The sequence below is a fragment of the Hipposideros armiger genome, unplaced genomic scaffold (assembly GCF_001890085.2).
Source record: "Hipposideros armiger isolate ML-2016 unplaced genomic scaffold, ASM189008v1 scaffold_238, whole genome shotgun sequence".
Lineage (NCBI taxonomy): Eukaryota > Metazoa > Chordata > Mammalia > Chiroptera > Hipposideridae > Hipposideros > Hipposideros armiger.
This window is the reverse complement of record NW_017731588.1, coordinates 1,288,796-1,313,037: the sequence shown is the minus strand read 5'-3', so window position 1 is coordinate 1,313,037 and position 24,242 is coordinate 1,288,796. Positions and strand designations below refer to the sequence as shown.

Genomic DNA, 24,242 nt, shown 5'->3' with positions numbered 1-24,242 from the left:
CCTAGCACCCTCACGCCAGGCCCCACTCACTGTGAGGAGCAAAGTCTGGATCTTCCCACAGTCCTGACCTCGTTCCTCTTCAACCACAGAGAACAGCACATCCTGGGCTGGGATGCGGGCCCAGGCTACACGGCGCTGCCCACTGAGCATCCAGACCAGCACATCTGGGAGCGGAGGCTGGGGCTGCAAGCACAGACTTGGATCACTGAAGTGGATTCGGAGCTGAGACCACCTGCTTCCACAGCTTTCATGGATGGAGGGACCAAATATCCATCTCCAGCTCAAGTTACCCACCTGTTACCTCTGTGTACTTTTCCCACTAGATCTTTGTGGCTTAGAAGTAGCAAAGTTTTCTCATACAGGTAACAGAAAGCAATAAACAAACATATGACAAATATTATATAACTTAGACTTCATCGAAACTTTCTGGAGATATATGTTATTTATTTTAGCCTCTACTATTCTGTTATACAAAAATCCAGGCACATAATAAAAAATTACAAGGCATAGGAAAAAAACAACAACAAAAAACCTGACTCATGGTCAAGAGAAGAAATAATCATTAGAAGTAGACCCAGGGGTCAAAATGTCTTGTGCCTTTGGGGAGGGCTGTGCTTCAAAGTGAGGCAGAACTGGCTTTAAATTCCAGCTCTGCTACTTAACCAGCTTCATGGTGGACCAGTCACTTTCCTTCTCTAAGCCTCAGTTTCTGCACCTGTCAAATGAGGTAATATCTTTCCAAGGTTGTTGGAAGGATCATACAAGATGATACATGTAGATGCTTAGCAGAGAAAGCATTTAAAAAATGTGAACTCCCTTCACCCTTTGCACTCTCTGCATCTTTTGTACTATGTAGTGTTCAGAGCTTTAGACTAGGGAAGTCATGCCAAGGAAATGTACTCTCCTATCTTCATCCAAAAAGAACCTGTGTGTTCTCCTGCATCCCTGCTGGGCCCTAGAACACTTTTCACCTTCAGCTGCTCCAAATGGAACTTGGTTCTATGCCCAGAGCAATGAGTCCAATGGCCTAGCATCTGTCCACAGAACAAATGTCAGGTCACCCCTGCCCAGAGGCCTCTGGAAAGCTTAGGGGAAAGGGTATTCAGGGTGGGGAAATCAGTGGGGGTGGCATTACCTCCTGGGACAGGAAACGCAATTTTGCCAGGAGCTTCTTGGCCAGTGCCACCTTCTCTTGTACATTGCCCCGTCTCAGGCCCCGTAGAATGCGCAGTCCTTGCTTTGCCAACAGGTTCTGGAAGGGCATGAAGAGAATATGAGTGGAGGACCTTTGCTGGCTGCCCCTGATCCCTCTTCCCTGGTGGCCCGTACCAGGCTATGCACCAGCAGTTTCCCTCGGCATCGATCCAGGGCGTTGGGTCGGGTCATTGTTCTGCGCTCAGCACCATGGCAAAACTGTCTGCAGCATCAGAGGTGGGTGGGAGTCAAAGGAGGGAACACTGACCCTTACGGCTACCTCCCCCAGAGCAGGCCTTCCACACACAGACTCCCACATAGCCCCTCTCAGTCTTGTTCTCAAACGGGCATTCTTCCTCAACCAAGGACGGCTTCTGTATTTAGATCACTCCCAATTCATTGAGGCCTGCCTTACCTTTGAGCCCCAGAACTCATTAGCATTGAATTATCTACTACCCTTACTACTCAACATGTGGCTCAGGACCAACAACATGGCATCACCTAGTTTGAAATGCAGACTTTCAGCCCGCCAGATCTGCTACCAGAATCTGAATGTTTACAGCCTGGGGGATTCATATGCACATTAAGGCTCCACAAGATTGCCACAGGGATACAAAAGACTGGGGAATATAATCAATAATGTTGTAAAGATTTTGTAGGGTATTAGATGGACACTTGTCTTATTAGGGAGACCACTTCATGGACGGTGTAGATTCTTGACCACTGCAGTGTACACCTGAAGCTGAATAATAATGAACATCAACTATAATTTAATCTAAATATAAATATTATATTTATATATTATAACTATGTATTAAATATATTTAATATATATTAAATAATATATATATATAGTCATAGGATGTGGTATACAGTATAAGGAATAGAGTCAGTGGAACTGTAACAGCTATATACAATGTCAGAGGGGTAGTAGTTTGGGGGAGGGGGTTAGCACTTTGTGATGGGTGTAAATGTCTAACTATTACATTGTTTTACACACCTGAAACTAAAAAAAAAAAAAAAAAACTCTTATTGACTCCGAATATTAATGACCTTATCTTTATGTACTCATTTACATAATCCTTTGCCCAAATCAAGTTCATGATTCCCAATGACAGCCCACATCCCCCCACCCCTCACCCCACCCCACAAAAACCCTGGTTTACTCCAAAACCTCAGANATACAATGTCAGAGGGGTAGTAGTTTGGGGGAGGGGGTTAGCACTTTGTGATGGGTGTAAATGTCTAACTATTACATTGTTTTACACACCTGAAAAAAAAAAAAAAAAAAAAAGTTCTGATGAGCTGTGCTTGACATTTCCAACAAATTGACTAAATATAGCTCAAACATTAGCTGCCCAAATCAAGTTCATGATTCCCAATGACAGCCCACATCCCCCCACCCCTCACCCCACCCCACAAAAACCCTGGTTTACTCCAAAACCTCAGAGTCACCCTTCACTGCATTTTTTTTCTCTCACATTCCACATCAATCCATCCGCATGTTATTTAGGCTCTACCTTCAAAACATATCTGAAATTTGACCACTTTTCTCCTTTTCCAGGACCCCCCCTAATTCAAGCCGCCATCATTTCTCGCCTAGGAATACTGCAACGGCCATCCTCGCTGCTCTCCCTATTTCCACTCTTACCCCCTCTTCTATACAATAGTCTCAATACAGCAACCACAGCAATCTTTTCAATGCTTTCCTGACCATTTCAGTCCTCTCCAGAGGCTTCTTGTTTCAGAATACAAAACAAAGTTTTAAAAACTGCCCTACATGATCTGACTCCCTTTATCTCCTTGTCCTTATCAAACATTACTCTCTTCTCATGCACAACCCTACAGCCACACTAGTCTTTTTTGCTCTTCCGTGAATACGCCAAGTCCATTACCACCTTAGGGAGTTTGTATTAGCCACTCCCTCTTCTACAATGTTCTGCCCCTAGATCTTTTGCATGGCTCACTTCCCCTCTTCATTCAGGTCACTGCTCAAATGTTACCTCCTCACAGGCCTTCCCTGGTCATCTGGTCTAAAGAGCTCCTGCCACTCTCTTTGTCCTCATACTCCGCTTTATCTGTCTCTCTAAATAGAAAGTAAGCCAGAGCAGGGACTTCATTTTGATTACTACTGTATCCTCAGGGCCTGGCACCCACTAGAGACTCAAAAAAAAAATGTTGTGTAAAGTAAAATGATTTTTGAGACATGATATTGTAGGCCCTTTTTTACCCCCAATGGTTTCTTAAGCTTTTATTATGGGAATTTTCAAAAATATATATAATAAATGACTCCAAGGGTTTTCCACCTGATACTGCTCCCAGAGCTTATAATTTTAGCTTCCTAATATTCATTGCTCCAAGAGCAAAGAGGAACCTAGGAACATTTGCTATTGATTGAAAATTGACAGGAGAATCAAATCTTGACAAGATTCAGATCCACAAAATTGGATTCAGGGAAACTGGATCTGGTAGAAATAATAACCACAAAAGAAAACCATACTGGCCAAAGCTATAAATAGTGAAATATGACATGGGCAAAACTTTCATTGAAATTTCCCTGCCAAAGAATGATTTCAGTAATAAAATAATTTCAGTAAAGTGTAAATAGTTTGATTGTAAAATATAGAAAACCAAGCAAGGAATTAAATTAGATTAAAGGTGATTGTTCTTTTGGAGACAAAGAGAATGTAGACAGAGAAGAGGGCCTTACAATGATGCGCTGGGGCATACTTGTATATATATAGACATTTGGAACACGTGGAGGTCAAGAAGAAGAAAGGGAGCCAGCACAACTGATGAGAAGAAATGGCCAGGGAAGCAGAAGGAAAACCTGGGCCATGGAAGTCAACAGCAGAGCTTTTCAAGAAGGAGGGTGGGGTCTACTGTGTCCCCTGACACTGAACCACTGACTGAGATGAGGACAGAAAAGTGATCCCCTATGGCCAGGTCCTTGGCTGAGTCCTCCACACTACCTCTAAATGCTGGAGCTCTCCAGGTCCTCAGATTTCTTATTTCTCTGCTTCCTGGATGATCTTATCCATTCCATCTATATATTGACAGTTCCCAAATTTTCATTTCCAGCCTAGAACTCTCCTCAGAACTCAACTCATATAGCTAACTGCCTAGCGGATGTGTCCACTTATAAGTCTAACAGATATTTATCTCAAAGTTAGCACATCCAAAACTGAGCTTCTGATATTCTCTTCACTCCCATCAGACCTCTTATTTTCCATAGCTCAGCAAATAGCACCATCTACACAGTTGTGCAAGCCAACATCTTGGGAGTCATTCATGGCTCTTCTTACCAAGTTTTCCTCATTCTCGTGCCTATACCTATCCATTAGCAAGTCCTGAGGTGTCACCTCCAAAGTCCAAAATTTCTCTTGAATCCATTCATGTCACTCTATATCCACTGCAACCACCCTAGATTCAATTCATCACCATTGGTCACCTGGATTATTACAATGCCTTCTTTGGTAATCTCTCTGTTTCCCCTCTTATATCATCACCCCCCACACACACACTGATTGTTTTTAAAGATAAGTTAGAACATATTCCTTCTCTTTTCAAAACCTTCAGTGGCTTCTCATCTCAAGCAGAGAAGAAGGTCATTACTACAAGGCTCCCACATGGCCCCCCCATCATCATCCTCCTTTCCCCCACACCCTCCAGCTTCTTCTACTCTGCTTACTTTGCTATACTCACACTGTTTCCCTTGCTCTTCCTCAAATACACAAAGCATGCTTCACCTCAGGGCCTTTGCACATGCTGTCCCTGTTGCCTGAAACACTTTTACAAACATGACTTGCTCCTTCCTTTTCTTCATGTCAACTTCACAGTGGTCTCCCCTTGCCACCCTTTCTAAAATTGCAACACCTCTCTCTCATACTTCCTTGCTTTATTCTCTCCTTAACATTTATCCTTATCATACTTCTTAAACTTCTACATTTTTGTTTACCTATTTTTAATCTGTGTCTCCATCCAGCCCCTACCACCAGAATGTAAGTTTCAGGAATTTTTGTGGGCAAGAATGCTTTTTCACTGCTATTACAGTGAAACAGTGTCTAGTATAGTGAATGTCACAAATATTTACTGAATAAATGGATTAATAGTTATTTTGAGAAGAGGATCAGGAAAACACTGAAGTAACTGGAGCAGGTTATGGAATTCAGGTCAGTGAAGGTCAAAGATGGAAGTGACTAGAACAAGTTTATATGATTACATAATGACCTGGTAACTAGGGACCAGATGATATTGCAGGAGAGAAAGTGGACAATTGCAGAGCTAATTCCTCCAGTAGGTGAGAGGAGATGAAATCAAGACCACAGCTGTGGCTATGGGAGGAAGGACACTCCCTGAGCTATAGCAGAAAGGAGGGGGAGCAGATGGATACAGACATAGGCAAAGGTGTTAGAATGGATGGAGGAAGGTGAGGCTTCTATTTTCTTCATGAAATAAAAGAGATCATTAGCTGGAATAAGTCTGGAGAAAAGGAATAGGGAAGATTTGAGGAGGGGGAAAAGGCATAGATTCTAGGAGAACGGGGAAAGGGAGTTTATTGGAGGGGACTGATCTAATCCACCAATAATTTCCATCAAGCTCCCTCCATCTGGACAATCATCTTCTTTTCATTTTTCTGTAAAGCTAAGTAAATGAAGCTTCCACCTGCCCTTGGGTCCAAACCACCACCAAGAGTCTCCCTCACCCTGGAGTTGACACACAGACACTTTCTCAGCTCACCTGCTCCCAGCCACCAGCTCTTCCAGAGCCTGTTTGAGCCGTGTGGAGGCTCCGAGCCCCGGCCTGCGCTGCAGAGTCTCAACCTCCTGGAGACCCTGGTCCTGCACGACGGAGCGAGAAGGTCCCAGTCATAAGGGGACCAGAATCCGACTTCTTTTAGACCACACCCCCACCCAGGGCTCAGTCCACTCACTACCTCACCTCTTGGCCCCGCCCTTCTTTGGCTCCAAATGGTTGGTGGATCCGTTTTTCTAGCACCCCACTGCCTCCATTCCTCTAGGGTGGGGCTCCCAGTAGCTCTACCCATGTCCTTCGTCGGCCCCTTCCTGGGTCCAACAATTTTGGATCTCCATCCTCCCTCAATTCTGGCCTCATCAGTGCGTCCATGAGCTGTGTGCTCTACGGCCCTCTGGCCTTGCACCAATCAGGTGCTGGTTCCCTGGTGTTCTACCTATTAGCACTGTTCCAGAACTCCCTTCAAAGGCCGAGGTCTCCTGGACGCGACAACACCCCGGCCTCTCTTTTCGTCTCCCCGTGTCCCCCCCCACCCCCTTTTCTCTCACCAGCCTCTCGGCCACTTTCCGCACGCAGTTACTGCTCTGCAGGCGCCACGTGTGATTCTCCCAGCGGCTCCACACGCGCACGCATGGCTTTCGGTGACGCAGGGGCAGGCAGAGGTATGGCCTGGGCCAGGCAGAAAGGAGCTGAGGCTGTGAGGGGCAGCCCTGGCCCTGCTGGGATCCCCCAGTGCCCTCGTTTCATCCACCAGGAACACTCACCCGCTGCCGTCCATGGGCTCAGGCCGCTGAGCAGGGGTCCCCATCTTCTCTTCTTCCTCCACTGGCCCGACTCTCACATCTGACTCCAGCAGAGGCTGCGCCTCCCCCGTGGCGCCCTCTGTTCCCTCCCCAGCCCTGGACCCTCGGCCCAACTGCTCCTCCTGGCGGCCTGCGTGACCTACCCAGAGCAACAAGGGTCAGCGGGCACCAGGCTGAGGGTCCGCCCCCTCCCTCAACCTCTTCTGCCTCAATAGAAGTCTGAGCCCAGCCCTTACTCAAGGTCAACTGTCCCTTCCACGGACCTAAGTCTGGAACAAGGGTGACCACCCTCAAACCCATGACCCTCAGGGATTCCACTAGGCCACACACCAATGGAGATCTCGAAGCTGATGGGCTGGGAGGCCACGATGGGGTCAATCATAGTGGCCTCGAAGAGCACACCAAAAAGCAGGAAATCTTCGCAGGGTGCCAGGGTGTTCTGGGGAAGGTGAGTCAGGCTGAATTCCCAGGCTGCAGCCCAGACTATGCTTGGCCACAATGCCCACAGAAAGACACTGCAACCAAAGCCTAGAAGGGTGACTGCAGGTATCCAACCTCCCTCTCTGTCACTTGCAGCACCAACCCCCTGGACCTGGGTCTTAGGACTCTGGCCCACCTCTGATTGGTCAGCCCCCTCCCCCTTACATGTGTATATACACAACAGCACATGCATACACACACTGCAGTCTTCACCTAAGCCCCTAAATTGAGACACACACACACACACACACACACACACACACACACACACTCCTGTGTTTAATGCCTGGTAGCCCGCCACATACTCCAGAGCTGAGAGTGATCCTGCCCCCCCTTTGCTAAACCCCAGCCCCCACCTCTGGCAGCGGCAGCAACTCCTCCACCTCCACGTCCATCACACTAGGAATCTCAGGCCCATCAGCGCTGGAGCTGGCGTCTAGATGCTGCTGAATCCCCGTTGGGGTCTGGCCCTGCCTGGCTTTCTTCTTCTTTCCCTTGAGCCGGGACAACCTGGACTCCTGTCGGGCCTGGAGAGGCTCAGGTTCAGCTCTTCCTTCCAACACCTCCATGGACACAGCCACCAGCAGGCGGCCACGGTACCAAATACCTTGGCCAAGGCCTTCGTTGAGATTTTGAAGACCATCCCGGAGCCCCCCACTGGGGGGCGAGCCATAGAGAGGCACCCAGGCCGGGCCGAAGGTGGGGTTAAACCCCGCTGTGGGGGACAAGAACAGTGCTTTGGGGGAGAACATGGGGCAGGTGGGTACTAGGTCAGTCTACGCAGCCTTATTTCCTGTAAATTCGAGGGGTGGGGTATCAGAATGGGCCTTCGCTGCTCTGGGAGGGAAGTCTGTGTACAACTGCAAATGGACAGCTGTGGATGAGGACCTGGGAGCACTTCTGAACCAGCTCAGCTCCAAAGGCGCTGCTGACAGTTGGTGTCAAGGCTCTAGGGGCGGAACCAGAGCCTGGGGTGGAGTCAGGATTGGGGCGGAGCTACAGGTGATCCCGTTAGGAGCTGGGGTAAATGGATAATGTGAAGTGGGCTTGTTGATGTACGTGTAACTCTGTAGGGAGCACAGGGCTGGAGCGGTTACTGGAGGTACAGCTGTAGTTGGGATTCTGTCAACGAAGCCAAACCGAAGGTGGGGTTTGTAGTCTGGGGGTGACAGGTAAGGCTACGAAGGGAGGAGCCCGCTTGGAGCACAGTTTGTCCTGTGGGGTGGGGCTGATTTTCTAAGCGGAGTTGGGTCACAAGGATGGGGTTTGCCTTCGGGGGCGGGACGCAGGGCAGACAGGGCCGCCCGCCAGATGCGCTCACCCGCGCGGCCCGGGTGTGAAATCTGCCTCAGGTCCAGCACGTGCGTGGCGAGGGCCACATCGACCAGGGGCGCGTCATCCCGCAGCTGCAGACGAAGGCCTCGCGTCAGCGGCGGGAAGAGCTCCACGAAGCTCAGCTGCTCGTTCCATTCCGGCGCCGTCACCTCTCCTCGCACCGACGTCTCGCCCTGAGCGCGGCGGTGAGGACAGGCGGAGAGGGGTCAGCGCCGGATCAGGGCCTAAGTCCCCGCCAAGTGAGGATGGGAAGGACTTACCTGCTGCCCCAGGAAGGACACCCGCACATAGGGGTCCACGAGGACGCGCTGGTCGTGCAGGGCGCGTGCCAGGCTGCCCAGCAACCCGAGGCGCAGTGCCGGAAGCCCCTCGGCGCGGTACACGCGCACGCGCAGCCGCGCCCACGGCCTCTGAGCCGGCACCCGGCGCGGCAGGAGCAGGTTTCTAGGGGGGGGGTGGCGGCGGGGGGGAGAACGCTGAGGGGCTGAGAAGCCCGACTCGCGGCCCCTCCCCCTTTTTGCGTCCTGGAGGCCACTCCAGGTCCTACACCCTCTTCCGACCTCACCCCAGCTCACTTCTCAATGTCCGAACTGTGCCCCGGGCTCGGGGACGGCAGTGGAGGGGGTAGGTCCCCGCGCGCCCTCACAGACAAAGTGACCTTGATGAAGCCTTTGGTCCCAGCGCGAGTGTCCCGGGGGTCGTGCAGCGGAGCCCATTTCTGATAGAAGTGGCCATCTTGGGCAAAGGGGGGGACCAGGGGTTAGGGGAGATCTGAGGGGTGCACGGGGCTACAATCCGAGTGGTGGACAATGGCCGGAGTTCGTGTCCAGCTCAATAGGGAGGAGTGGAGTGAGTGGAGGTCAGCCTTCGGAAGAGATTGACTTCTTACAAGTTAGTACATAGGGATCAGTGCCCAGAGATTCAATTTCCCTTGTCCGTATAGATGAGTCTCAGTGAGGGGCGGGTTCGGTACCTGGCTGGTCGAAGATAATGCCCAAGTCCATCCTGAAGGTGCCGATCCGGGTGGCCATAAAGGGGAGAGTCTGTGAATGGAAAGCCTGGGAAAGGTGGTGTTGGTCCTGGAGTTTAGACATCCTCCCTTCTCTGACAGAGACTTCTCTCCCCCAACCCCACTCACAGTGATCTCCAGCAGTAAATCTTGGAGGTGAAGCCGGGTCTCATGAAATTCGAACAAGAAGTACTGGGTTGAAGTGGGGAAGCAAGAAAGGTGAGAGATGATTATATGTAAAGGGTTTACAAAGAAAATGCTCTTCTTCATCCCCCCTCCATGGTGCCTCTTTGCACCTTTGCTCAAGTCCACCTAGGCCATGCCCTTACGGTTCCTGGATCCCGCCCGTTCTCTTAGGCCTCCCTCCATCTTGGTCACAGGCACCTCGTTGTAGAAGGGGCAATTAGTCCCGCGCTGCGTGGCAGTCACTCGGCGCTGCGCCCCTACTCGCACAGCCACATAGGGGTTAATGTTGACTCCCACCAACTTCTGGGCCTCCAGAACTGTGACCCCCACCTGAAGGGTGCAGAAGAAGGAGAAAAGGAAGCCAAGCCTTCCAAGGTAGGGAGGGAAGAACCTGGTGGTATTTCCAAGGGTTAGGGCCTGGAGGGAGAAAGGTACCTGGAAGTCCTGGGCTCTGGACACCTGGAAGGGATCCCTGCGGGCCAGGCCACGGGTCCGGCTGCCGGGAGGGTTAAGGTCAGCTCTCATTTGATTTCCTCCCCCAACCACACACACACACTCTTGCTTGGTGCTGGGGATAAGATCTCTCCCTCTGAATTTTTGGGTTCTGAGCCCTGGTCTTATCTCGCCTCCATCTCAACTCTACACCCAGAATTGGACTCATTCCTGGAGTCCTAAAACCACTCATTCATTCTACAAAGATTTATTGAGCACCTAGCATGTGCCAACACTCTTCTAAGCACTGGGACACTGCAGTGAAAAAAAGAGACAAAATTCCTTGCCCTCATCAAGTTTTCGTCACCCACATGGGTTCCATAGCTATGTGTGAGCCAGTGTAACTGTGTGTGTCAATGTGCTACTGTCTATGCCTAGGAGTGAGTGACCCTTGACCCCAGGATATCCAGTCTTCACCCATACCCTGGGACCATGAGCTTGTGAGGGTGGATGGGCATTGGGCCTGCATGTATGAGTGAATGAGGTTGACACACTGGTGGGGGGTGGGAGCGTATGTGCAGTGAGTATTAGTTACCTCTTGAGGGGGCTGAACACAACACCGGAAAGCTCCACATCAGGCTCGTCCTCCAACTCCAGCTCCAGCTCCAGCTCATTGTCCTCATCGTCCTGCTGAGCTAGGCCTTGAGCTAGCCTGCGGCCCAATGCCACTGCCCGCCGTTCCAGCCGGGCCTCCCTAGGCCTGATAGGAAAGGCCTTCAAAGGACATGTCTGGGACCTATCACACCCATGTCTGGATACCCCTTAATTTCCCTGACCCTTGGACTGACCTCACTAATCCCAGAACTGACCCCTCACCTGGGACCCCTCTAATTCCAGAATTGACCCTTGATTCCAGGATTAATTTCTAACTCTGAAATTGATCCAATACTGATTCCAGACCCTGGGACTGCCCCCACATCACTGGCTCTTAATCTAAAGACTAACCTGGTAACCCCAGGTCATCCCCACATACTTACTCCAGCTCCTGGAAGCCCACGTTGGGGATAATAAGCTCTGAGCTGGGAGGAAGAAAAATGAAAGTAATGAGAGGGCCAGGCCTGACTACAGAGATGTAAGTTGGGCAGCATGGGTACAGGTGGAATTGGGTACCACTTTCTCCCTTTTCAGTGCCTGTCTGGGCTGGGACCACCAGGCCTTGCTTAGGTTGCGGGGTGGTTACCTGTGCTGGATAGGTGCCCCAAAGTCCTCCTCTGCCCAGGCTCCAGTTGCACCCTCTGGGGGCTGGTACTTCAGGTCAAGCTCCACTTGGATCTGAAACCAGATACTCATACACAGTGTGCCCAAAGGGCCACTCAAACTGCCCTGGAGCTAAGAGAAGCCCAGGGATAATGGCTTTTACCCCACCTATAAACAGAGACCCACCTGGCCTGCATCTTTAGTGACTTGTGGTTCTTCTCTGATCATTAATAATATTGACTACTCACAATCTATATTTAAGAACTTACCATGTGTGGGTTACCTCTTGAAGAGGCCAAACAGGACTCCAAAATTCTCTCATCGCTCTTGGAAACCCATTACACTAGCCTTCACAGCTCTGCATGGTCTGGCCCTTACCAACCTTTCCAGCCCCATCTCTTACGGGCTCTGCTCCTGTCCTACACCCCAGTTATGCTCTCTCAGGGCACTGGGCTTTTGCCTATGCTGGTTCTTCTGCCTGGAACATTCTCCTCTCCCACTTAGTTAACTCCTATCATTCTTCAATCCCAAGCTCAAGCACTACTTCCTCAGGGAACATTTTCTGACCCACAAATGGACCACATCCCTCTATTATACACACTCCCAGCCCCTCCCAGCTCTTTTGTAAGACTCATCAGTGGCAATTTTACATTTATTTGTATAAATATTTGTTTAATGTGTGCGTCTCTCTTTAGATACGGAGCTCTAAAAGGGCAAATCCTTATCTGGCTTGAGTTGCTCACCGCTCAATCCTCATTGCTCAGCACAGCACAGCACTTGGTTTATAATGAAAGCTCAACAAATTATGACAGACTGAAGGAAAAGCTCATTTTGTATGACTCCACACAATGTAAAAGAAGAAACAGCCTACAGAAGCTAAATACCTTTTCCAAGTTCTCACCTGGGAAACGGTGGATCTGAGGTTTGAACCCAGGTCCATTTCTACCAGGCTATACTGACCCTCCATAAACACCAGGAAAATCCAACCAGGTTTACCTTTGTCTCCCATGAGAATTGAGCCTCGTACAGGTCAGGGAGCAGCACAGAACTCCTTACCTTCCCCCATTTCCACACCCCTGGTCTTTAGAACTGAACCTGGTTCTTGGCCTATATGGGACTTCAGCAGAGGCTGCAATGATAGGTGCCTTGGCCAGGGGGCTTTGTTACCACTCCTGTGTGGGACTGGGATTTTCCTCCTGAGAAATGGAACTCTTTATTTAGAGGGACTCTCAGGCTTAGGAGTGGCAGGCTGGGGGCTGGTAGGACTCACCGGAGTCACTCGCAGATTCTCATCCACTAGGGTCTCCCGCAGCACCAAACGCCCAGCACTCTGTAGCTGCTGCAGGGATATCACCAGAGTCCCCAGAGACCTGGGGGTGTGGTATGGAGCAGAAGAGTGACCCAGGGGAATGCCCTAAGCCACCCCCAGCCTCACCTGCATCCTTGGCTCCCCCAGGCCTACTCACCTGGGGCTGAACACACGGCTGCAGTTGACCACCTGCACAGAAAGACACTCCCCAGCCAGCGGAGCCCCATAGTGTGGCCAACGGAACAGCTGGGGATAGGAAGAACTTTGTGACACCTAATGCTGGGCTAAACCTGAGCCCCGGTCCAGAGCCTATTCCCAACCCTGAAACAAGAGCCAACCCTCCAGACTTGGAGTTAATTCTATGACTAATCTTCCAAATCTAGAACCAATGCCCCCAACACTGGGTTGACTCCATACTAGGGCTGATCTGGAATAACTACCAATCAAGAACGGATCCCCCATCTTGATTCTGACTTGTCCCAAACTGGGTCTGACCTCTCAAGCTTGAGACTGACCCCACCCCCTGAGACTATACCTCTCAAAACCCAGGAATGAGCCCCCTAACCCCAGGATGGACTTAGATGGGGCACAGATCAGCTTCTCCCAGCCAGGACCCAGCCCCACTGACCTCACCAATATCTGCTTCATGACCACAGTGAATTCTCCTCGTTTTCTGGGTAAATCCTGCTCAGAATTGAATCTAGTCATTTATCATCCCTCCCCCAAAATATCAACGCCTCCCCCAATCCTTAGCCCGAAGTCTTAGCCCAGAGTCCGGTCCCCCAGGGCTCACCATTAAAGAAAAGGAGAAGATGGGGAGAGGAGGCAGAGAGTTGGAGATACTGAGCAGGGAGAGAAAGGGGACAGGCTAGAGCTGCCTAGGGATGGGGTTGGGGGCCTTGGGGATGGAGGAACTGGAACCCCCATTCCAAAAATCCTTAAAGCACCCCTGCAAACCTCACCTCGAAAGCTGAGCCTCACTTGTCTGTCATGGGTGCCCGGCAGGCCTGTTAATCGCCGAACGCACACAGTCAGAGCCATTGCCCCAGGGCCGCTGGCTCAGCTTCTGCCCGCCTGCCCTCCTGCCCACCTGCCTGCACACCTGAATCGCCTCTGACTCACTGGACTCACCCAGCAGGTTCAGCAATCCCTGCCCTTTAGTCAAACACATAGACAGCAGGCCTGGGGGTCATAGGTGGGAAAGAAGCCCAAGGACTGAGAGGTGGGGTAAGATCCCTGTGGTCAGCTCAGTCCTCCCTGCCTGCACCAGCTTCAGCCTCCATCCCGCATCCTGGTGCGGGGTGGGATCTGGGGCAGTGTGGGGATGGAGGCGAGGGGAGACGACAGCACCCTAGTCTGGTCCAGCTAGCTTATGGGGCCTCGAGGGCATGGGGCCTCATGTTGTTCCTTGTTCACCTCTGTGTCCTCATGCCCAGCTCAGGGCGTGGCTACATTGTAGACCCTCAAAACATTGGCTAAATAAATAGATGGGTTAATAAGTGAATCCCTTAGCCCCCAGCATTAGTGGTGTAAGCACTCAACACATTTATTGAATTAGAAAGTGACTGAATGTGTGTCCCTAGTTTGCACAGAACAGGTGTTCAAAACACTTCTTAACCAGAAGCCAGAGGTCCTTAACTTGGGGTTTACTAGTGGGACTATAGCTGGGCTCCAGAGAGTCAGGAAGCCCTTGAAATCCTCTGTAAAATACTGAGCACATGTGCATTTTTCTAGACATAAAATTCCTAGCTTAGGGTAATAACCCTTAAACAGATGTGCTTTCACTGAATGTATGGAGGAATGAACGTATCTCGCAGTCTGAGCCCATGGGTGACAGTAACTATGTTGAGTGTATTTCATGACCATCCACTTAATCATGCTATTTAATGACACATCCTATGTGCAGGCCTTGTGCTATGCCACTCTGGGAGGAAGGGAGTGTAGCCACAGACGTGAGTCACACATGTTCTCTGTCTTCCAGTAGGTTCATGGACTCCGGCATCAAACAAAGCCTAGGACTGCAGTCCCCATCAGAACAGGAAAGGGTCAGGTTGGGTTGCTCAGGGGAGGGAGGCTAGAGGGGCTTCCCTGAGGAGGGAGTGTTTAAAATGGGCTTTGAGGAAAGGAGCTGAGCAGAGCAGACATGGATATCCAGGAACTGGGGAAGAAGGTAGGGCGTGTTCTGGAAACTGTAATTTGTTAAGTTTGGCCTGTGCACAAGGAATGTATTGGAAGGCAGCAGCAGATAAGATTAGACCATCAGAGGAGCTGGGCCTTGCTGTGTGGCCTTGAGCCAGACATGGTGCCTTCTTGTTTCAGCTTCTCCATCTCAATACTCAATACAAAGCCCTGTTCTACCTATTTCCTAGGTGTTTGGCACTCAAATATAAAACATCAGACAAGAGGCATGGGTTGTTCTGTGTCTAAGCAAGGTACAGATTAGACCTTAAGACCCCCAGATGTTGGGGGAGGGCTTCCCCTCCCCATTTAACAGATGCAGACACTGGGACCCAAAGGAAGGCAGAGGGGGAACCAGAATTCTTAGCTTTCAGTGCCTTGGCCTTTCTCTCTCTCTCTACCCTGAGCTCTGTGGCATCTAATTGAGCAAGGTATTGATGCCACCCATCTAGAACCCAATGCTGGCAACTCCTCTCTGGGCTGGAACACAGCCTGGAAGTTTCTCCCTGGGCCTCAATCCCTCTAAGAACTGCCACTTCCACTTCCTAACATTCCAAAAAAGATGAGATGAGGCAGAAAGTACTGGGCTCGAGGGCAGGATTTTGGAATTCTAATCTCTATCACACACTGTGGTTTTAGGAACGTTCTTTCCCCTCTCTTGACCCGTTTGCCTAGCTGTGCAATGTGCACAGAATGTTCTGCATTGCCTTTCAAAGTGTGGTCTTTAATCAGGATCACACCTGTGGTTGTTAAAAATGCACGTCCCTGCACCCACTCCAGAAATGCTGGAGTAGAGTCTCAAGGTGTGCCTGATTTCTATCAGCTGCACTGGGATGCTAATGCACAACACGAGTCTGTGAACCTCTGGGCTCTTGGCTGTGACCACCTGTGAGTCTTCATTCTGTTCTTAGTGACTCAGATGGTTGGTGTGAATGTGGGTGGTGACAGGTGGGTACTAAATTCTCACCTCATAGACTCTTGGTGAATATGGGTCTGAGAGGGACCCACAGATCCTGAGGTCAGAGTTCTCCGGCCTGGTGACTAGGATGAAAGGAGGGGCCTGAAGGGTTTGCAGAGCAAAAGAGACTAAATGACTATTCAGAAGTGCCCTGGGGCCAGTCAGGTGGCTCAGTTGGTTACAGTGAGAGCTCTGAGCAACAGGGTTGCTGGTTGGATTCCCACATGGGCCAGTGAGCTGCACCCGAGCTGAGCTTTTGGCGGTTGCCAACAGGTGGCCGGATGGCTCAGCTGGTAAGAGTGCCGTGATCTTAACAAGGTTGTCAGATCGACTCCTGCGTGGGATGGTGGGCTACAACCCACCCTGCAACTAGATTGAAAACTGCCACTGGACTTGGAGCTGAGCTTGTGCCCTCCACAACTAAAATTGAAGGACAGCTTGACTTGGAGCTGATTGGTCCTGGAAAAACACAATGTTCCCCTTTTCCAATTCCCCAACACTGTTCTCTTCCCCAATTCCCCAATGGAAAAAAAAATCTAAAAAACCCAAAAAGAAGTGCCCTGGGTGATCCCCTGTCCCTTCTTAACATTCATTCACAAATATTTGAAAACCTATTACATGCTGAGCCTGTCTAGGTGCGGTGAACAAAACAAAAATCCCAATCTTCATAAAGTTTACGTGCTGGTGGGGGTGACAGGCAATGAAGCTTTAACCTAGGAAAGAGTAAGAGAGACCTCCATGCCTTCTGATGATGTCACGATTAGCTCTGTGACATCCCGTCAGGGCGTTCCTCGGCGACCGTGGTCTCCTCTATGACGTCTGCAGCCGGGCCCAGAACCAGAGGAGAGGGCTGGGTCCGGCCGCGGGGCCCGCCGGCTGCACGCAGGCTTTGTGTGGTCCCGGCGGCGCGCACCGGCTGAGGGAGGCCCGAGGGCCTTGGCGGCTGCGGCTGCGACTTTGGCGTCCGTGAGGGACCCGCCAGGAGCCAGGATGAGGCGGAGTCCCCGCCCAGGCTCAGTCGCGTCCCCGCACAAGCACACGCCCGACTTCTACAGCGACAACAGCAGCAGCTCAGTGAGCGCCACATCGGGGGACAGCAGCGGCCACCGGTCAGCTGGGCAGGGGCCCGGGGAGCCCGAGGGCAGAAGAGCCCAGGGCTCGAGCTGCGGTGAGCCCGCCTTGAGCTCAGGAGTGCCCGGAGGAACCACAAGGGCTGGAAGCTCTCGGCAGAAGCCGGCGCCTCGGAGCCACAATGGGCGGACCGCCTGTGGAGCGGCAACCGTGAGGGGCGGGGCCTCGGGTGCGGGCGGGGTCGAACCCGGGTAAGCCGAGGGAGGGGGCGGGGCATAAGGGGCGGGGCGGGGCATGGAACCTGGGTGGAACTATACATGGGCACCTCCTAAGGGGCGGGGCCTATCTGGTGAAGAGGGGTGGCACTGAATAAGATACTTTTAGGGACGGGGCCTCAATGTGATAGACGATCCTAGGGAGGGAAAAATCCTACATTCGAGCACCACTGAGGAGGCGCGGCCTCGATCTTAGCATGAGTGACTACCTGGGACAAGACCTCAGACTTGGGGAGGAGCCTCCGTTTGGAGGTGGGGCTAGCGTCTTGACTGATCATCCCTGAGGGGCGGGGCTTCAGAGTGCTGAGAGACCTGGGTTTAGGATGCGGTGGGGCCAAAGCCTGTGAGAGACTGCTCAGCTTCTGGGCTGGGGAACCTGAGGCCGGGTCCCTGGGAAAGAGTGGGCCTGAGGTACGCAAGACCCCAATGGAGCCCTTGGGCTCCTGCAGAACCGGCTGGCTCTCCCGTTGTCTCTGAGGAGCAGTTCAACCTTCTCTCGTCCCTGGACCTGAGGCAGGAGATGCCTCCACTGCGAGTGTCCAAGAGCTTCCTAAGTATGGGCCAGGCCAGCCCAGATCCCCTCTAACCCTCTGGTTTCCCTCCCCGAATTCCAGTTCTCATCACTGAGACCCTGTTCTCCGTTCTCAACCCCCGTCCATGCTTGAGTCTCTAGCCCTTTCCCTGAGCTGGGTCCACAGTCTCTGAGCCTCAGACTCATTCTCCTTGCCCCCGTCTAATTCTCCTAGCCCACCCCTCTCCATCTCCCCCTTTCTAAGCCATAGGCCCGACTCTGAGCTCCCTCTCTTCTCCTCAGGCCTACTTTTTCAGATGCTGAGCGTGTTGCTATCCTGGCTAGGAGACGTGCTGGTCATTGTGTACAGGTCAGAGGGAGGAAAGGGGGAGCCCCAGGGGCTGCTCTTTGGAAGAGGTGGGGAGCAGTGCGGTACCCGGCTGAGCCGATTCAGGCCTGGTTAAGTAGTGTTCACAGGAGCTGGGTCTAGAAGCCTGGGGTGGGGGCTGCGGAGTTCACTAGGGTTCCTGGGGCCTCAGCTTCCCTCCGGTTCTTCAGGGAGGTCTGTTCCATCCGCTTCCTGCTCACCGCTGTTTCACTGCTAAGCCTCTTTCTGACAGGTAAGGGCGTGGTGAATTCCCTGGGGCCATAGCCCTGGATGCTTTGGAGCCAAATTGGATACATTTCCCCTATATCCCTCAGCCCTCTCTGCCCCTTCAGCTCCCCACAGAACTCTTCAGAGCCCTGTAGTCCCGCCCCAGACTCAATACCCTCAAGCCTCTCCTCCCTTTATGCCAGGGAAACTCTCTCCCTTCTCTTCCCCTGAAACCACCCTGTTCTTTCTCCAGCACTCTGGTGGGGCCTCCTGTGTCTGGTTCCTCCTTTGGAGAATGTAAGTGAGGGAGACTGTGTCCTGAGGTGGGTGGTTGGCAAGAAGGCTATGAACCTAGAGGTTGTGGGGGGTCCCCTGGGCTGCTGGGAGGGGCCAGTGCTGGAAGGCCTGGACATAAACAGATTTCTGAGAGACTGTGCCCAGAGGTGCTTAAGGGTCTCTGATGGGTCCTGGAAGGTCAGGGAAGGTGGGGCAGTCCTCCAAAAGAAAGCCCTTTGAGTCTGGCTGCTCCCAGACTGAAGTAGGCAAGGGGGTGGGTGGGAGATGAGCAGTCTTTGTATCTTGTCCCTCCCTCCCTTCAACAGGAACCTAAGGAGATGCTGACTCTAAGGTGAAAGGTGGCACTTGGGGTGGGGAATTAGGGGGCTCAAAGGTGCTTCTGTGGGGGGCCTTATGGGGAGTGTCCCGGGGACAGGGAGCCAACCACGCCGTGCCAACCTCCTGCCTGCAGCGAGTACCACGAGCGCGTGCGCTCCCAGGGGCAGCAGCTGCAGCAGCTCCAGGCTGAGCTAGATAAACTCTACAAGGAGGTGTCTAGCGTTCGCGCAGCCAACAGCGAGGTGAGCCCTGCAGGAGCATTCTGCTCTCACATCTGGTCCCCAGGGGTGTCTAGGAGCCCTTCCCGCTGCAGTCCCACCCCACCTTGCAGAGCCCCACTTCCTGGTTCCTGAGCCTTAAAGCCCTCCCCCAGAGCTCCAACTTTGGGATTTCTCTCGGGGCCAAAAGTCCATCCCAGAGGACCTTGTTCCCAGAGAACTGTGTCCCCCTATAAATCCAGCCAGCAAGCCCCACCCTCCCTCTTTTCAGAGAGTGGCCGAGCTTGTATTCCAGAGGCTGAATGAGGACTTTGTGCAGAAACCCGATTATGCGCTGAGCTCTGTAGGTAAGACCCAGAGACACTGAGAGATTGGGACTCAGAGACAGGGTAGACGTAGACCTATGCACATGACCAGCCCAAGGAGTCCGACCTCAGACAGACCCTGCTCCAGCTGTCAGTCAGGCCTGGGAGCCCCTGAGTGGTTGCTTCTCCCTGCTCCAGGAGCCTCCATCGACCTAGAGAAGACATCCCACGACTACGAGGATGCAAACATTGCCTACTTCTGGAATCGCTTCAGCTTCTGGAACTACGCGCGGCCACCCACGGTTATCCTGGAGGTGGGCCTGGAACCTGGATCCCAGAATGGGACCAGGGGACGGGCTCTGGGGAAAGGACCCAACAGCTCCTTGGAAGTGGGACCTAGCTGCGCTGAGGATGTGGCGCTAGGCAGTCCCTGCTGGGCCAAGGATGGGCCCTGCTAGAGGTGGGGTCTGGCTTGGCTGGTGAGGCTCTGGGTGAAGCCTAGGACAGTGTTGAGCTGGAGGAGAAAGCTGGCAGGGCGAGGGACTGGGGCCCTAGGCAGGTTCTGGCTGGGTAGGGACTCGGGCTAGGGTGAAGGACTGAGCCTCGCCCTGATGAGGTCAAGCTGAGGGCGGGGCCTACCTGAATCAATGCACAGGCTGGGAAAGGACCACAGTCTCTGTTGGTCAGTGGGTTCTGATGGTCTAACTTTCCCCCTGCAGCCAGATGTGTTCCCTGGGAATTGCTGGGCTTTTGCGGGCGACCAGGGCCAGGTGGTGATCCGGCTGCCAGGTCATGTGCAGCTGAGCGACATCACCCTGCAGCACCCACCAGCCAGCGTGGCACACACCGGAGGAGCCAACAGTGCTCCCCGTGATTTCGCGGTCTATGTGAGTGGGACTGGGGCCTAGAAAGGGAAATATTTTGCCTAGAAAGCGCCAGGCAGTCATGAAAACTGATACCACTATCTGAGTCTTCCCTTGCTTATCTATAAAATGGAGATACTACCATTTGTCTTAAGGCTGCTGTAGGTTATAGGAGGTCTGACAATTAAGTTCGCGAACTCATCCTAGAAAGAACGCTACATACTTCTGCTGAATACCACTACAGTCACCTTCGAAGTACTCCCCTTGGGAAGCTATGCACTGACACCAGCGCCACATTCATCCTTCAAAGCAATTTTGGAATTCTTTTTGTGGAATGACCATCAGAGCTGTCGTCGTATTACTCTTGATAGCCTGAATGTCAACAAAATGTCTTCCTTTCAATATTTCCTTTATCTTCCGGTAAAGAAAGAAGTCATTGGGGGCCAGATCAGGTGACTAGGAAGGTGTTCCAATACAGTTATTTCTTTATTGGCTAAAAACTCCCTCACAGACAGTGCCCTGTGAGCTGATGCATTGTCGTGATGCAAGAGCCATGAATTGTTAGCAAAAAGTTCTGGTCATTTTCGTCTTTTTCATGCAGTCTTTTCAGCACTTCCAAATAGTAAACTTGGTTAACTGTTTGTCCAGTTGGTACAAATTACTAATGAATAATCCCTCTGATATCAAAAAAGGTTAGCAACATCGTTTTGACTCTTGATTTGGACTGATGGAAATTTTTTGGTCATGGAGAATTGGCTGACTTCCACTGTGCACTTTAACACTTTGTTTCAGGGTCGGATGGGTACACCCATGTTTCATCACCAGTGATAACATGGCCCAAAACATTGCCTTGGCTCTCTAAAAGGTCTTGGCAAACTTCAACTCTCCTTTGCTTGTGTTCATCAGTGAGCTCCTTTGGGACCATTTTTGCACACACCTTCCTCATGCCAAGATTTTCAGTTCAGATTTTCCTGTTTCTCTATGAATGTTTACTTGGTCTGCTGTGCTTCTCACAGTCAGCAGACTATTTTGATGCACAATTCAACGAATGTTTGCAGTGTTTTCATCAGTTCTGCTCGTTACTGGCCGCACTGATCTCTCTTCATCAGTGACTCATTCTCCTCAGAAAAACGTTTCATCCGTTTGTACACTGCCGTTTTCTTCATGGCATTATCTTCATAAACTTGGACTAACATGTTCCTGATTCCACTTCCTCTCTTGCCAAGTTTAGCAAGAAATTTAATGTTTGTTCGTTGCTCTAATTCAAGCTCAGACATTCTTGCGATGGCAACACAAAAACACACAACAATGAATGCCATTCAGCAAGACACCGCCACACGTCAACAGGAACACAGCTGAGACACTGATATACCAAGGTTATGAAACCTTACCGAGCTGTTTGTAGTGCTGCCAGTGTAAGCACACAGTGGCACATTCGCAAACTTAATTGTCAGACCTCGTAAATAATTATAATCATATCCAGATATTAGTTATGGTTTATTGAGCACTTACTCTTGTGCAGAGTACTTTACATGGATTATCTCCTTGCATCCACACAACCTATGACATACTTATTATCTTCCCTTCACAGGTGAGGAAAATAATGTTCAGAAAGGGGTCCTTACTTGCCCACTGTCACACAGCTAACAATTGGCCAGACTAAAATTTGCAGCCTGGTTTCTTTGAGCCCACATTCCACACTACACTATTCTAACATCAAAAAATAAATGAGAGCATGCATATAGCTATTGAACACATAGTAGGTCCTCAGCAAAGCTTTCTCCCTCCTCCACTTGTGCCTCACTGTTCTTCCGTTCACTCTTCACTTACCAGGGCCTCAAAGTTGATGATAAAACTGAAGTTTTCTTGGGGAAATTCACCTTCGACGTGGAGAAATCTGAGATTCAGACATTCCACCTACAGGTGTGTTCATCTCTGGGGGTGAGGGTGCTAAGGATGTGGAACAGTGAGGAGTGAGGGAAGATTGGGGAGGAAGACAGCCCTTGGGAGAGCAGGTCTTGGCATGATCCATTTGTCTCCCCAGAATGACCCTCCAGCTGCCTTTCCCAAGGTGAAAATCCAGGTTCTAAGCAACTGGGGCCATCCCCGTTTCACGTGCTTGTACCGAGTCCGAGCCCATGGCATGCGAATCTCAGAGCGGGTAGGGGACAGTGCCACAGTGGGGCCCCATTAAACTTGCTGATTGTTGGAGTAGAGTGGAGATCTGTTCTGAAAGAAGATGGATCACTGCTTAAGAGGTGTCTGTTGGGGGGGTCTCTGGTCGCCTTTGGTATGTAAGTATGATGGGGGGGAGTCTACTTCCCAACGTATCCTCTTTTCTTAGAAAAGTACAGACGGGTATAGTAGCGGCAGCTTATGTTTATAGAGTACTTCCATGTGCTCTGGACATTATACACATTACCTAACAACCAGACGGGACCACTCAGATCAGGATATTTGCTCAATGTGACACAGCTAGGGAAGAATAGTGTCACAGCAGGACCCAAGCCCACCTTCCTCCACAGGCCACCCTCTTTAACTGCAGTCACCCTGAAGCCATACTTATGCCCCTCACTCCTACCCCCAACCTCTGGGAAAGTCCCCCGACTCCTGCTAGGTGCAGGTGGAGGGGAAACTACCCCTTTCCCTCAGGTAAACACTCAAAGACTAAGGAGACTTGAGAACCTCTAGGAAGCATCTGGGTCAGAATTGATGGAGCCCCTACTCAGGTTGTTTTTACTGAGACCTGAGTGCCCAACTCTATGTGAGGCATGGTACAGATGGTCTAGTGTTCACCAGGCCTTGCCCTCAAAGAGCCTGATAGGAGAAAAGAGGATGCTCTAGGAAACAGGACAATTCATTTAATGATTCAAGAATTCTTCATTTAAAAGTAGAAATGGAGGAGGGCCGGCCGAATGGCTCAGTTGGTTAAGAGCTCGCTCAAGAGTTTGAGCTCTGAGCAACCGCAGTTCGCGTCCAGCCCGAGCTGAGCAGCCACTGAGCTGCCAACAGGTAGCAGGATGGCTCAGCTTAAAAAAAAAAAAAAAAAAAAAAAGAAATGGAGGAATAAAAGATGGTGACAGTCATTAAAGAATTAATGAGTTCTACCTGGGCAGAGAGTAGAAAAATGGGACCAGCATGAACAAAGAAACATGCAACATCTTGGCTGTTAAGATCCTTCCCAGTGTCGTCATGTTTTGGAAGACTATACACACTATTAACAGTGGTTATACCTCTAGGAAGTGGAATGCTGAGTATGTGTGGGGATGGCGCATGTATCCATCTGTTTAAATTTGGGGGGGTATTACTTTTGTAATTTGCAAACAAAGGAAAGAGTCTCTTGAGTGATCTCAAAGCCTAAAGTTAGAAATATGAACAAATATTAACATGACTTTTCTGAAGGGCAGTTTCACAATAAAAACCAAAAGCCTTAAAAAATTTTATACTCTTTAATCAGCAATTCCATTTCTAAGAATGGATCCAAAGGATACAGATGTAATCAAAGATAATACTTTTAAGAATATTCATCACATGGCTGTTTATAAAGAAAAAACTGGAAATAGTATCTAACAAGGTAAATCATGTTACAAAAATAATATGCAGCAAATAGAAATAATACAAGGGAATGTTTAATGTCATGGAAAGTAATTAGTGATAAATATATGGATAATTTTTTTTTAATATTTTTTTTTATTGGGGAACAGGGGGATGGGAACAGCGCTGGGGAATTGGGGGAAGGGGAACAGACAAGTTGTCCTTTTGTTCTTCAGTCTAGTTGTGGAGGACGTTGCTTCACTGGCCCAAGTTGGCATCATCATTGCGCTCTTCCTGGGCGAGGCAGATCAGTCGCTGGCTCATGGCGGCTGCTGGCCGCTCACGCTGGCTGCTGGCTA

General features: G+C 50.9%; 2 protein-coding genes across 4 annotated transcripts in view; one reads left to right on the top strand and one right to left on the bottom strand.

Annotated features, from left to right (window-relative positions):
- The window catches only part of LOC109389556 (fer-1-like protein 4), a 33,046-nt gene extending 19,245 nt beyond the window's left edge, over positions 1–13,801 (bottom strand). The window contains exons 1-19 of the mRNA XM_019655169.1: positions 13,742–13,801; positions 12,918–13,006; positions 12,722–12,821; positions 11,435–11,526; positions 10,790–10,954; positions 9,961–10,153; positions 9,706–9,768; positions 9,541–9,610; positions 9,143–9,302; positions 8,828–9,011; positions 8,554–8,740; positions 7,589–7,947; positions 7,083–7,191; positions 6,714–6,891; positions 6,498–6,618; positions 5,935–6,035; positions 1,330–1,417; positions 1,136–1,252; positions 31–183 (exon numbers count right to left, since the gene is read on the bottom strand). Of these exons, the coding sequence (XP_019510714.1) occupies positions 31–183; positions 1,136–1,252; positions 1,330–1,417; positions 5,935–6,035; positions 6,498–6,618; positions 6,714–6,891; positions 7,083–7,191; positions 7,589–7,947; positions 8,554–8,740; positions 8,828–9,011; positions 9,143–9,302; positions 9,541–9,610; positions 9,706–9,768; positions 9,961–10,153; positions 10,790–10,954; positions 11,435–11,526; positions 12,722–12,821; positions 12,918–13,006; positions 13,742–13,801 (2,589 nt within the window). The remainder of the gene's footprint in view (positions 1–30; positions 184–1,135; positions 1,253–1,329; positions 1,418–5,934; positions 6,036–6,497; positions 6,619–6,713; positions 6,892–7,082; positions 7,192–7,588; positions 7,948–8,553; positions 8,741–8,827; positions 9,012–9,142; positions 9,303–9,540; positions 9,611–9,705; positions 9,769–9,960; positions 10,154–10,789; positions 10,955–11,434; positions 11,527–12,721; positions 12,822–12,917; positions 13,007–13,741) is intronic.
- A 2,933-nt stretch (positions 13,802–16,734) lies between these two features.
- On the top strand, positions 16,735–23,255 carry SPAG4 (sperm associated antigen 4). Of its 3 annotated transcripts, XM_019655162.1 has the most exons (12): positions 16,735–17,196; positions 17,692–17,796; positions 18,057–18,123; positions 18,312–18,373; positions 18,602–18,645; positions 18,951–18,976; positions 19,097–19,205; positions 19,453–19,528; positions 19,685–19,800; positions 20,206–20,373; positions 22,183–22,272; positions 22,394–22,565. In XM_019655162.1, the coding sequence occupies exons 1-12, from the start codon at positions 16,887–16,889 to the stop codon at positions 22,541–22,543; spliced, it is 1,323 nt and encodes a 440-aa protein (XP_019510707.1). In that variant the 5' UTR covers positions 16,735–16,886; the 3' UTR covers positions 22,544–22,565. The 3 variants fall into 3 exon arrangements, with proteins under 3 accessions (XP_019510707.1, XP_019510708.1, XP_019510709.1); XM_019655163.1 differs by lacking the exon at positions 17,692–17,796 and having other exon boundaries at positions 22,394–23,255; XM_019655164.1 differs by lacking the exons at positions 17,692–17,796; positions 18,057–18,123 and having other exon boundaries at positions 16,735–17,218; positions 22,394–23,255.
- The last annotated feature ends 987 nt before the right edge of the window (positions 23,256–24,242 follow it).

Excerpts from the sequence above, each read along its gene's own strand:
- SPAG4 (XM_019655162.1), top strand. The coding sequence starts at position 16,887 with ATGAGGCGGAGTCCCCGCCCAGGCTCAGTCGCGTCCCCGCACAAGCAC. Across the intron at positions 19,529-19,684 it reads TTATGCGCTGAGCTCTGTAG|GAGCCTCCATCGACCTAGAG; the intron begins GTAAGACCCAGA and ends TCCCTGCTCCAG. Across the intron at positions 19,801-20,205 it reads CACCCACGGTTATCCTGGAG|CCAGATGTGTTCCCTGGGAA; the intron begins GTGGGCCTGGAA and ends TTCCCCCTGCAG.